The sequence below is a fragment of the Mirounga leonina genome, unplaced genomic scaffold, assembly GCF_011800145.1.
Source record: "Mirounga leonina isolate KUSES-001 unplaced genomic scaffold, KU_Mleo_1.0 Mir_177, whole genome shotgun sequence".
NCBI lineage: Eukaryota > Metazoa > Chordata > Mammalia > Carnivora > Phocidae > Mirounga > Mirounga leonina.
This window is the reverse complement of record NW_023270459.1, coordinates 588,751-601,753: the sequence shown is the minus strand read 5'-3', so window position 1 is coordinate 601,753 and position 13,003 is coordinate 588,751. Positions and strand designations below refer to the sequence as shown.

General features: G+C 50.9%; 1 protein-coding gene across 1 annotated transcript; it reads right to left on the bottom strand.

Moving 5' to 3' along the window:
- Positions 1-102: 102 nt before the first annotated feature.
- BLVRB (biliverdin reductase B) lies at positions 103-11,494 on the bottom strand. The gene is made up of 5 exons (XM_035023336.1): positions 11,311-11,494; positions 5,990-6,154; positions 5,764-5,853; positions 4,380-4,508; positions 103-372 (listed from the first exon to the last, which is right to left on the bottom strand). Exons 1-5 carry the CDS (start codon positions 11,387-11,389, stop codon positions 215-217), a joined length of 621 nt encoding a protein of 206 aa, XP_034879227.1. The 5' UTR covers positions 11,390-11,494; the 3' UTR covers positions 103-214.
- Positions 11,495-13,003: the final 1,509 nt, after the last annotated feature.

The window sequence follows — 13,003 nt, the reverse complement described above, 5'->3', positions numbered from 1 at the left end:
CTCTAGCACAGGGCCAGACAAGGACATGAATGAAAACCTTCCACAGAGGCAGAGAGAGACCCTGAACCACCCAGACAAAGCCACACAGAGGAAGTCACAGAGTTGGGTCTTCTAGAATAATTTGAAGCTCTTGGCTCAAGATTTATTTCCTCCTTTCCTCTGTTCTCCATTTCCCAGAATGCTGTCCTCCCGGACAGGGTCAGACCCCTAGTCTCTAGTCGTACTGGTGGGAGGGGTAGGTATTGTGCCCGTCGTACTTATCGGTGGTGAGGCAGCTCAGCATAAAGTGGCCCAGGTCATGTTTGGAGATGACCCTGGAGGGCCCTCGTCCATCCAGGGTCACTGTGTAGGCCCCTGTCAGCGGCTGGTCTCCTGCAAGGTAAGGACACAGGGGATGGGTGAAGCCCATGTCCCTTCCCCCTCCCACAGCATGTGACCACTCCAGGGTGCTTACGGTGTGCCCAGCCCAGAGGGTATAAGAATCAATGATGTATGAAACCCTTACAAATGCAAAGGATGCCAATCTATACCCCTTACTTCATTCATTCGACAAATCCTTACTGATGGCCTATTAGGTGTCAGGTGCTGGGCACCCAGCAAGGGACAAAACAGCCAGGAACCCCCTGCCCTTTGCATGCAGATGTTCCCTGGGAGAACAAATAAGAGAGTAAAATAGACAATATGTTATAGGGAGAGAAATAAAGCAGGGACTAGGCTAGGAACGATTAATAACTCAGTGTTACCCATGGGCAAACTGAATCTGCAAGAGAGAAAGTCACTTCCCAGGGTTGCAAAGGGTGACTTCCCAGTGGCAAAGGCTAGATTTGCTCTGGGTCCTTCCATCTGGAGGCATAACTTGGCCAATAGGAGGGCACCTGTTGGCTGCATTATGATAATTAAAAATCTCTGACAGTGACCAACTTAACTGAGGGATCGAATGTAGCCGACCAGGGTGCAACCTGGAATAATGTACAGTAAGAAACATACACCCTCACCCAAGTGGCATTCCTGCCAACAATGTTTAATCTGAGCCTGAGAGAAAACAAGCAGAGAAATCCAGAACATGAAATATTCAGAAAGACACCTGGTATGGTTAATTTTATGAGACGTTTTAAAGAAGAGAGATGGAGGATTGTTCCAGATTCAAGGTGACATGGCAACTAAACACAACCCATGATCCTTGGTCAGATCCTGATTTTGTAGGGAGGGGACATTGAAAAAAAATATATATATATATATATATTTTAAGGATTTTATTTTTAAGTAACCCAATGTGGGACTTGAACCCACAACCCTGAGATCAAGAGTTGCAGCTCTTCCAACTGAGCCTGGCAGGCACCCCAATATTTCTTGACAATTCAAGAAATTTGAATATTGAATATGGAATAGACACTAAATGATGTGATCGAGTTAACATCCATTCCCTTGGCGCATTAATGGGACACTGGGCCATTCCCAAAGATTTTTTTTCTTGGGAGATGCCTATCAAGGTTCTAGGAGTGGAGTGTGATGATGTCTGCACCTTACTCTCAAATGGTTCAGCCAGAAAAATATTTTAAATATACACACACACACACACACACTAAGTGAAATAAGTCAAGCAGAGAAAGTCAATTATATGGTTTCACTTATTTGTGGAACATAAGGAATAGCGTGGTGGACATTAGGAGAAGGAAGGGAAAAATGAAGGGAGGGAAAATGGAGGGAGAGATGAACCATGAAAGACTATGAACTCCAAGAAACAAACTGAGGGTTTTAGAGGGGAGAAGGAAGGGGAGTGGGGGGATGGGTTAGCCTGGTGATGGGTATTAAAGAGGGCACGTACTGCATGGAGCACTGGGTATTATACGCAAACAATGAATCATGGAACACTACATCAAAAACTAATGATGTACTGTATGGTGACTAACATAACATCATAAAAAATAATAATAAATATATATATGCACACACACACTATAAAAAGATATATACCACACATGTATTCATATATACACATCAGAGGTATGCATAAAAGAGAAAGCAAACGGCAAGATGTTAATTGAATCTAGATGGTTTATGGATATTCATAAACTAGGGTGCTTACGGTGTTTAGGAAGGGGTCATTTTTCCCCTTCCCCGTCCCAAACCTGCCCCTCTTCCAGGCCCCCATCTCGGACTGGACCCACCATAACCCCATCTCCAGGTTCTAAATTTTTACACTCATACTACCAAAAAAAGAAAAAGAAAAAAAGAAACTGAAGAAAGGTACTCTGTGTTTTGTTTGGGTTTTTTTTAGATCTTATTTACTTATTTGAAGAGAGAGAGAGCATGAGCAGAGAGAGGGGCACAGGGAGAGGGAGAAACAGACTCTCCGCTGAGCAGGGAGCCCGACACAGGGCTTGATCCTAGGACCCTGGGATCATGACCTGAGCTGAAGGCAGATACCTGACTGAGCCACCAGGCCCCCCTGCCTTTTTTTTGAGAAAGATACTTTGTGTTAAATAATTTTTAGGCATGATGTCTCCGGGCTTCACTTCAAACCCGGGAGGTCAAGATATGTACAGATGTTCTGTAATATGTGCTCTGTTCAGAGATGACAAAACCAAGGCTCAGAGGCCGTGGGCCTGAGGTCCACACGGTGCCGGGGCTGGGATTTTCACCCAGCTCCACCCCGCAGCCTCACTGCCACCGATTCAAAGCTTAGGATTCTGGTCCCAATAGGGCCCTAAACTGAACCCAAACACTGAACCTTATTTGACCCTCTAGAAAGTGTGCAGGCCTCCTCCTGTCAGGGGCCCCAGGAGGCAGAGGGCAAAGTAGAACTGCTCAAAGCAGGGGTGACTGAGTGGCTCAGTGGGTTAAGTACCTGCCTTCAGCTCAGGTCATGAGCTGGGATCGAGCCCTGTGTCTGGTGCCCTGCTCAGTGGGGAGTCTGCTTCTCCCTCTCTCTCTATTCCCCACCCCGACGCCCCCACTCATGTTCTTTCTCTCTCTCTCTCCTCTCAAATAAATAAATAAAATCTTAAAAAAAACCAAACTGCTCTTTCAGTGAGCAGGCAAACATGAAGGAGATACAACTGTCTGGCCTTTGGGCCTTTGGGCTTCTGCACCGCTGTTCCCTCATCCCAGTCCTCTCTTCCATGGACATTCATCTGCCTCCTTTCCTCGTTGCACAAAGCCATCCCTTTAGGGAGCCTGTGCTCCATGAATGGCTCCCTGTTACTCCCTTCTCTGTGCTTTACAGTTTCTCCATTCCCTGCAGCATACCTAACAGGAAGAGCATCCAGCTTCCTTGTCTCCCTGCCAGACATGTGAGCCTCATGAGAGGGCCTATAAGGGCACACACTCCGTATGCGAGACGTTTGTTGAATGAATGAATGAATGTCTCCCTGTGTCTGTCTCTGTGTGTCTCACAAGGAGGGTTCTAGACCTGGAAGAGGAAGAGGACGTAGGTGTACTTTACTGATCCTCTCCACAACGCCACTGGGAAGTGTGGTTCCCCTGGATTAGTTCATCCAACATTAGCTCATATTTACTGAGCATTTACTATATGCTCAGCCATGTTCTGGGCACTGGGAACACAGCTGTGATCAAAACACGACAAAATCCATGCCTTCAAGGAGTTGACATTCTAGTTGATAGAAACCCACACTAAATAAAGAAAGGAATCGGGGCACCTGGGTGGCTCAGTTGGTTAAGTGGCTGCCTTTGGCTCAGGTCATGGTCCCTGGGTCCTGGGATCAAGTACTGCATTGGGTTTCCTGCTCAGCAGGAAGCCTGCTTCTCCCTCTCCCACTCCCCCTGCTTGTGTTCCCTCTCTTGCTGTATCTCTCTCTGTGTCAAATAAATAAATAAAATCTTAAAAAAAAAAAAGAAAGGAATGATATGCTGTGTGTGGTGAAAGGTAAGTCCCCTTCTCTTGAATATGGGCTAGCCCCAGGAACTCACTAATAATAATAATAATAATAATAATAATAATGGTTGTTTTACATTTCTAAATTTGGGGTGGTTGGTTCAACAGAGATAGCCGGAAGGGTGTTAGAAAGGAGATAAAATCGGGCGCCTGGGTGGCTCAGTCGGTTAAGCGTCTGCCTTCGGCTCAGGTCATGATCCCGGAGTCCCGGGATCGAGTCCCGCATCGGGCTCCCTGCTCAGCGGGGAGTCTGCTTCTCCCTCTGACCCTCCCTCCTCTCATGGTCTCTCTCTCAAATAAATAAAAAAAAAAATCTTTAAAAAAAAAAAAGAAAGGAGATAAAATCAAGCAAGAGAGAGAACAGAAAGTGTAAGGGGAAGGTCTGCAATTTTACACTGTCCAGGGAAGGCCTGGCAGATCTCCCCAGTGGATAGGAGGGCGCAGGCTGGTGGCGACCCTGCCGCCAGGTCCCAGCCCCACTCACCTATATGTGGTGGCATCACGGCCACGTACTTCAGGCCCGATTCCTGCAGCACCTTGTGCATCCGGATGTGGTCATTGGTCACATCCTGCAGTCGTGGGGGCACCTTGGTCGGGTCCCACAGAAGGAAGGCTGTGGGGGGGGACATAGGACACAGTGAGCCAAAGCTTGAGGACAGACTGGCCAGGCCACACAGCCCGCTGGCCTTATGCCAGGACAAAACCCTACAGGGGCTCTCCATGGCCTTCCAATTGTCCCAGCCTCCTGTCTTTCTGACGGCCACACAAGGGCTGACCACTTCGCTCCCCACCTGCTCCTGTCCAGTTACCTCCTACCTGGCCCGTGGGAGCAGCCTCCTCCCTGGTCTGCCCACCTCTGTCCCCACACGCAGCCAGATGGGGCCTGTGCACACCCAGAGGGTCAGAGCTCATCTGCGGCTCCGTATCACTCGGGGTGAAAGCAGAGTCCCCATCAGAGCCCACGAGGCCCCACCGCATCTGGCGCCATCAGCCCCCTGACCGCAGCGCCCAACACTCCCTTTCACACACTCTGCTCCAGCCACGCTCCCACCTCAGAGCCTTCACAACTGCTGGTCCCTCTGCCCTCCCTCAGGTCGCTTCCCTTCCTGGCGAGGATGGAACCCAGAGGCAAGGCATGGAGGCGGTGGAAACCAGCCATGAGCCATGTGAACTCAGGTCAGCTGGTGGGCCTCCCTGTGCCTCCATTGCCTTCCATAAGAACAGCTACTATTAACTGAGCACCTACTGTGTGCTATGAGCATAAATACTCAGAACTTGGTGAGGATTAAGTGGCATTCATCCTAAGGCACTCAGATGGTGCCTAACACACAGTAAGTGCTCAGTAAATGCTGTTCCCATTAACGGTTCCGGTTATGAACCCTGTACCCTGTGTTTTGGATTATTCGAGGCAACCAGTTGTTTAATGTGGCTCTCCTCGAAAATGGGGAGCTCTGTGAGGGTAGAGACCTAGTCTGTGTATGCCTGGCTCTGTCCTTTCCTGCAGGAAGCTCTCCCTGCCCCTCTCTCAGACTGGGTCAGGTGCCACCTCGGGGCTTCTCCTGTTCTGGCCCTGATCCCTCTGTGTCCCTCCGTCTTGGCCCCGACCACTCTGGCCTATCACTGTGCAATGATGGGTCTATTCACCACTTCCCTCCCATGTACGAGACCCATGAGTACAGGGCCCAGGGCTGTACTGGTCACCACTGTGTCCCCAGCATCACCCAGCAAGGTTCATGCACACAGTTAGTGCTCAATAAATGCACAGGAACTTGGGATGGCTCCAATGCCACCTTGCAGAAGCCCCTTGGCTGCCGGTCCAGTACCTACCCCCCACCCTTCAGCCCCATCCCTATGACCCCGCCACCCACCCGAGGTGCAGGCCACGACCTTGTCCACGCCATGGGCCTTCATGGCCGCCACAATGTTCCGGGCGCCCTCGGACATAACTGTGGTAGGACCTTAGAGGGGACAGAGAGTGGCTGTCACTAGCAGGCGGCGGTGGTGGCTGGGGTGGCAGGGGTGGGGCTGGGGGTGGGGGTGGCGCTGGGGGCCGAGGCCCAGGGGTGGGCCGTGGGCAGAGGGGGGGCTCAGTACTGAGGTCATTGCGGGTGCCCAGCAGCACAATGATGGCATCCTGCCCAGCCACGGTCTTGTCTACATCGGCCGCACGCAGAACGTCACCCACTACCACGTGGGCCGGCTTGGGCACTTCTGGGGGCAGCCTGGAGGCGTCCCGCACCAGCACTGTCACCTCATAACCTGTGGGCAAAGAAGGGCAGAGAGGCAGGTCAGTGGACTTGTGGGCTGGCACCCCCAGGCTCCAGGGGCTGGGTCCTAGAGGGTGCCACGAACCCCCAAATCCACCCCCAGGTCCCCTGTGGTGGGGCAATACCTTCATTCCAGTTTATAAACAACCTGCCTCCAACGCCCGCCCCCCCGCACTCCTCAGACTTCTCCACTCTCCAGCAACTAAAGGGTTAAAGCCTGGCATCACACTGGCCTATGCCCCCCATCTATGGTCTTGGAGGAAACTGAGGTACAGAGGAAAACATGAGCTGCCCAAAGGTTGCCCAGTGCTGGGATTGGTCCCCCAGGCTTACTTCTGAAGGGCTGGGCCCGGTCTAAGTGGGCATTAAAGATTTTGAACATCATCTTGGTATGTCCCCTCCCAAAGAATTTTGAATGAGTCTGTGTCCCCACACATACACATCCATTTTAAAGTTCACAACCAACACATTTCTTGCTTTGTTCTAAACACTGGCAAAGGATGTTAATGTTTGGGTGTATGCAAATGATGATATAAAAAAATTATTAATTGTGGTCTCTGCTATGGACTAAATGTTTATCACCACCCCCCATCAAATTCATATGCTAAAGCCCTAACCTCCAATGTGATGGTATTTGGAGATGGGGCCTTTGGGAGGTAATTAGGTTTTGATGAGTCATGAAGGTGGGGGCCCCATGATGGGGTTAGTGTCCTTACAAGAAGAGGAAGAGGGACACCTAGGTGGCTTGGTCAGTTAAGCATCTGACTCTTGACTTCAGCTCAGGTCATGATCTCAGGGTCGTGGGATCGAGCCCCAAGTTGGGCTCCATGCTCAGCAAGGAGTCGACTTGAGACTCTCTCTCTCCTTCTCCCTCTGCCCCTCCCCTTCGACCCCCTCTATCTCAAATAAATAAATTAATTAAATTAAAAAAAGAAGAAGAAGAAGAAGAGAAAGAGACCAGAGCTCTCTTTCCACCAGGTGAGGGCACAGCAAGAAGACAGCTGTCTGCAATCCAGGAAGAGGGTCCTCACCAGAGGCCAAATCTATTGATACCTTATCTTGGACTTCTTAGTCTCCAGATCTATGAGAAACAAGCATCCATTGTTTAAGCCACCAGTCTATGGTATTTTGTTATAGCAACCCGAGCTGACTGAGACAGCCTCTAAATATCATTCTTGTGATAAGTGAACCCGAGCTCCTTCGAGAAAGGGCTGATTGCCAGCCTGGGGCAGAGAAAGGACAAGATGAGCCTGCAATATCTTGTGCTGTCAGCTGCTAAGGCCGTGCTTAACGAATGATGCCATTTGTTATTTTGAATAGATTTAAATGTAGATTTAAATAATGTATCTAAAGGTTTAATGTGGTCAGTTGATTTTTGGCAAGTGTGCCAGGACAATTCAATGGGGGGAAAGAATAGTCTTTTCAACAAATGGTGCTGGGGCAACTGGATATCCATCTGTAAAAAGAATGAAGTTGGATCCCTACCTCACACCATATATGAAAATTAACTCAAAAACGATCAAAGACCTAAATGTAAGAGCTAAAACCATAAAACAGCGTAGAAAAAAACATAGGTATAAATCTTTGTGACTTTGGATTAGGCAATAGTTTCCTAGCTATGATATGAAAAACACAAGCAACAAAAGAAAACATAGACACACTGACATCATCAAAATTAAAAACCTTTGTGCTTCAAGGACACCATTAAGGGGCGCCTGGGGGGCTCAGTCGTTAAGCGTCTGCCTTCGGCTCAGGTCATGATCCCAGGGTCCTGGGATCGAGCCCCGCATCGGGCTCCCTGCTCGGCGGGAAGCCTGCTTCTCCCTCTCCCACTCCCGCTGCTTGTGTTCCTGCTCTCGCTCTCTCTCTCTCTCTCTCTGTCAAATAAATAAATAAGATCTTTAAAAAAAAAAAAAAAAGAGTCTACCTTCAGCTCAGGTCATGATCCCAGGGTCCTGGCATCAAGCCCCACATCGGGCTCCCTGCTCTATGGGGAGCCTGCTTCTCCCTCTCCCTCTGCTGCTCCTCTGTTTGCACTCTCTCTCTCCCTCTCTATCAAAGAAATAGATAAAATCTTAAAAAAAAAAAAAAAAAGACTTATTTCCTGTCCTGGTCTAGGCCTCCCTGGGCTCCTGGCCCCTGTCTCAGCCCCTCCCATCCATATTCCACGTGGCAGCCAGACAGAGCTTTCCACAGTTATAGTGGAGTACCCTCCTGCTCATATCCCTCCCCTCAGTGCCCTGAGATAAAGTCTATGCTCCTCATGACAGCCTTCCAGTCCCTTGGGGTCTGGCCTCTCCACCTCCAGACTGTGCTGGAACCACTACCCTCTTCACCCACTGCACCTCTTTCAGTTCCTCAAATGCATCATGTCGTTTCCTGACCCCTGGCCTTTGTACGTGCTGCACCCTCTGCCAGGAGCACCTTTTATCCCTTCCCCGGGCCCCCAGCTACTTGGGTGTCCTCTGTCACAGTTCTACTTACGCTGCCCTGGAGTATATCAGTGGCCCTGCGGGTCCGGGGACATTGTCATATTTGCTACCATCTCCCTGGTGTTTTATAAACACAAAAGCACAGACTTTACTGCTCCATGGACCTGGGTTCCAGCTGTGCCACTTACTGGCTGAGGAACCACAGGAAACACCTTCCCTGATTGGACCCCAGTCTCCTCTCTAGCGTGAAAACGATAAATCCCGGTGTCCCCATCCTGTGTGACCACCTTTCTTAAGGGAATGACACAAAACCTGTGTTGTACTCTCACACATCAGGGAGCAGCGGGAGCTTCCAGGGGGCCAATGTGGGCACTGGTTAACTACCAATGGTTAAAACGGACCCTAGTAAATTCTGGGTATTCTGGGGGAGAAAAATGTCCTCCTGGAGAGTGAGAGCTTCGACACAGGCTCACTACAAGGGTGCCCATTAGTGTTCTATTTTTGCTGATTAGTGACATTTATTGAGAACCTCTTATAGGCCAAGTGCTGTGCTAAGCTCTTTCTACAGACGAATGGTACTTTTTTCCAAAATTTTGTTTTAACACAATCCGCATTTAAATGTAAATTTCAATAGCCACATGTGACTAGTAGGCGACCATACCAAACAGTAGTGTTTTAGAATTCACAGATTTTTACCTTTGGAAAAAAGAGCATTTGGAAAGTACTTCCAAACTTCTTCTGTTTTTTGTTTTTTTGTTTTTTTTTTTTTTACAAATTCCTTACTTTATATTTGTCTCTTAATTTTTTATTTTGAAAAAAATTGAGACATCTAGGAAAGTTGCAAGACCGCAATTCTCATGCTTGCTTTTGCTTTATCTTTCTCTGTGTGTGTATATATAACATATAACATACATAATTATATATGTGTATATAAATACATTTATACATATATAATTTTTTTCCTATTTGAGAGTAAGTTGCAGAGATCATGCCCTTTTTTTAAGCTTTTTTGATCTCAACCCTCAGTACAAAATGGATTTCAAAGCCTAACCCGGTATACACAAATCCATGCATATGTAACTGAAAGAAGGTTCATAAAACCAAGATTCAACATGTGATACACCCTGACACCTTTATGACCAATTAAGTATATTTCAAAACTCACTATCACCCACGGTTTGAAAAGCACTAGATTGCAACAACCCTACCCATTTTGAAGACGGAGAAATTGAGGCAATTTTAGACAACTAAGCCAGGATCACACGGCTGAGTTTGCTTAGCCTAAAGAAGGCCTATTGAGCACCAACTATATACTGGACACAATTCTGCGCATTTTCCATATATTATCTCATTTATTCATTGCAAGCAGCCCAGAGCAAGCGCTACTAGTTTTATTCCCACTTTGCAGCTATCTAGGCACACAGATGACAAGGCATTTGACCATGTAGGTGGTAAGGGTCAGAGTACCAGCCTACAGAATCACTGAGGTAAATAAAATCCCAGCTCAATCAAGCTCTTCTTTTTCTGATGGGGAGAGTGAGGCTTAGGGGCTCGCTGTGGCTCTGGAGAAGGCAGAGCCTCCCCTAGGCCTCAGCTCTCAATTCCCTGGAGTGCAGTCCCAACTGTGACCAGCAGGGTGGACAAGCCCAATTCAGTGGAATTCAGGATTAAGGGTAAGGTAGTCACATGGGAATCCAGATCCTCATGGTGACTCAGCACCTCTCAACTTCTCCCTCTTACTTCCTCCCCCAGAAATGCTTATCCGCAAATTTCTTTCCCCCCTCCCCACAAATCAAGATCCTCACTAGGTCTTCTTGGAGAAGGGGTGAGCAGTGGGCCTGATGAGGAACTGTCAGGCAGAGTCTGCGGAGGGTGTGCTGGGCTACGAGATATCAGAGAGTGGGATCCTAGCAGCCTCCACCCCTATGGGGCACCCAGATAGTCAATATCGTCAGAGTCACTGAGGCCAGCAAGGGTGGGGTCCTATATCTGGAAGTCCCAGGCCCCGCTGGGGGTTGGTGAAGTCTGGATGGTGGAGGCAGGGAGGATGCGGGATGCTTATCCCCTTTCTTGAGGCAATTGCGAATTTCCAGCTCTCACCCACCTTCCCACGACCAGCGCCCAAGCCTTCACCTATGTCTCCGCTATCCTCTTTCCATTAGGTGCTCACAGCAACAGGCCCCCCAGCCTTCTCGACTTCCAGCCTTGCCTCCCAGGCCAGGAGCCGGTGGACTTTTGGCAGTTAAGAGCACAGGCTGGGTTCAAATCCCAGCACCACCACTTTCAGCTGTCTGATACCGGGCAAGTCACTCTCTGGGCCTCAGTTTTCTTTTCTGTCAAGTGAGGTAATACTAGTTCTCACCGCACATGAAGAGCAGTAGGTGCTGGGAGGCAAGCCGCTGCCTGGTTGAGTAAGCCCTCGCTGGGTGCGCTAACAACCACCACAACTACAATAACAACGTTTCATAAGAGCACTGTATTTAAACCTGTCACTGGAGTCCCCCTTGCCTCCCAGGACCAATTCCTAGTCCTTGGACTCACATAAAATTGGATCTCACAGCGTCCCCCACTTCTGTCCCAGTCGCCACCTGCTTTGCCCCTAGGTCACAAACCAAAGTACTGATGGCCCAACCAGCCTCCCCCGGGTCCCAGGAGGCCCTTTCCTAATGCGCTGCATGTGCACCCCGTGACATCCCCCGCCCACCCCAGCTCATGCCTGCTTGCACCGCCTGCGCCAGGGTGGTGAGCCCGGTCCTGCCCGTGGCGCCGAAGATGGCAATCTTCTTGACGGCCATTCTGCGGAGTCGTGGGGGTGCGAGGCCACGGAGTTGCACGACACGCGGGAACCGACTGGCTGCCGGGCTGCCCTCTCCGTCCTTCTTCGGCGGGAGGGACGGGGCGGGGCAGGCACAGAAGGCCACGCCTCAGCCTGCCTCTGGGCCCAACAGGCCACGCCTCTAGCTAGGAAGAACGCGGTGGGCGAGACAGTAGGCGGTACGCCTCTGCCTGCCGCCCAGCACCGCCCCCTCCGCCTGCCACTTAGATTGGGAGGCGGGGCCTATCTGGCCAACTGGGAGGAGCGTGGGTGGACCCGCTTCCCCGCCCCTGCTCTCCAGCAGGGGGCGGGGCGAAACTCGGGCCACGCCCACCGACCTCTCCTGGCTCACGCCCCCTCTCCTAGGGCCTGACGCTGACCTGCGATTCACACTGTGCCCCAAGGCTTTCTGGAAGCTATGAGGGAAGAAAGTGAGGGAGGGTGTGACACTGTAACTGTGTGTATATGTGCCCCTGTGACCCTGTGGGACTGTGTGAGTAACCCCAAGGGAGAGCAAGATTATGGATGACACCATGTGCCATCCCCTGTGTGTAGCGCTATGTTGCAGTAGGGGACTGCGTGTGACACCACGCGTGGCAAGCGTTGATGCTGTTCTTTCGTGACCTTGTGGTGCCACTGTAGATGGATGACATTGTGTCTGTCTGTCATGCTGTATGCATCCATGAAGCTGGGGGATATGGTATGGGACATGTGTGAGATGTGTTTTATGGGAATGTGTGACTGTTAGTGACAGTGAAGGAAACCCCACGTGTCATGTAAGGATGTGTGACTGTGACCCTATTTGAGTGTGTGGCTGTGGGTGTTAACTATTTGTGACCTCTTGTGACTGTATGATGTATGAGTGTGTGACAGTGCAGGATGTGTGACCTGTGAGTGAGTGACTGGTGTGACAAGCTTGAGCGTGTAAAAAAGGGTGTGACGCTGTGTGACTGTGAAACTGTGTGTGACCTGTGAGTGTATGACACTCCTTGTGACCCCATTGGAGTGTGCGACAGTGTATGACATACATACACTGTCTATGTGTGTGCGTGACACAGCGTGGGTGGTGGTGGCACTATTCAAGTGTGTCACTATGTGTGGGGCTGTCGGGCACTGTGCCAGTGTGGGACCCCATGTGAGCGTGTGACTGCGTCTGAGTTTGAGTGTTTGACTCTGTGTGACCCCGTGGGGGGTGATACTGTGTGAGTGTGTGGCTGTGGGTCATGTTTGCGACGCTGTATGTGACCCTGTGTGTGTGTGTGTGCCAGGGTGGGAGTGTGTGACCCCGTGAGGGTGCGTGGCTGTGTGTGACGCTACCTCTGGCCCCGTGAGTGCTGTGGCTCGGTGTATGACCGCGCGTGGGCCGGCGCTGCAGGCGGCCGAGGCGGCGGGGGACGGCGGGCGGGAGGGGGTCCCGGGGGCGCGCCGAGCGCGGCGGCCGCGCGAGCGGGGGAGGCGCGGCGGCGGCGGCGGCGGCGGCGGCGGCGCATGCGGATCTGGTCGAGCGGCGGGGCCGGCGGGGCCGAGCGGAGCCGGGCCGGGCCGGGCCGGGCCCCCGGACGCCTACAGGGAAGGCGGTCGGGCGCCGCGAGCA

What these genes read in the sequence shown, in the direction of transcription:
- BLVRB (XM_035023336.1), bottom strand. Translation starts at nt 11,389, where the DNA reads ATGGCCGTCAAGAAGATTGCCATCTTCGGCGCCACGGGCAGGACCGGG. An exon ending in GGCGCAGGCGGTGCAAGCAG is followed by an intron (nt 6,155 to 11,310) that starts GCATGAGCTGGG and finishes CTTTGCCCACAG; the next exon opens with GTTATGAGGTGACAGTGCTG. An exon ending in CGTGATGCCACCACATATAG is followed by an intron (nt 373 to 4,379) that starts GTGAGTGGGGCT and finishes CTTACCTTGCAG; the next exon opens with GAGACCAGCCGCTGACAGGG.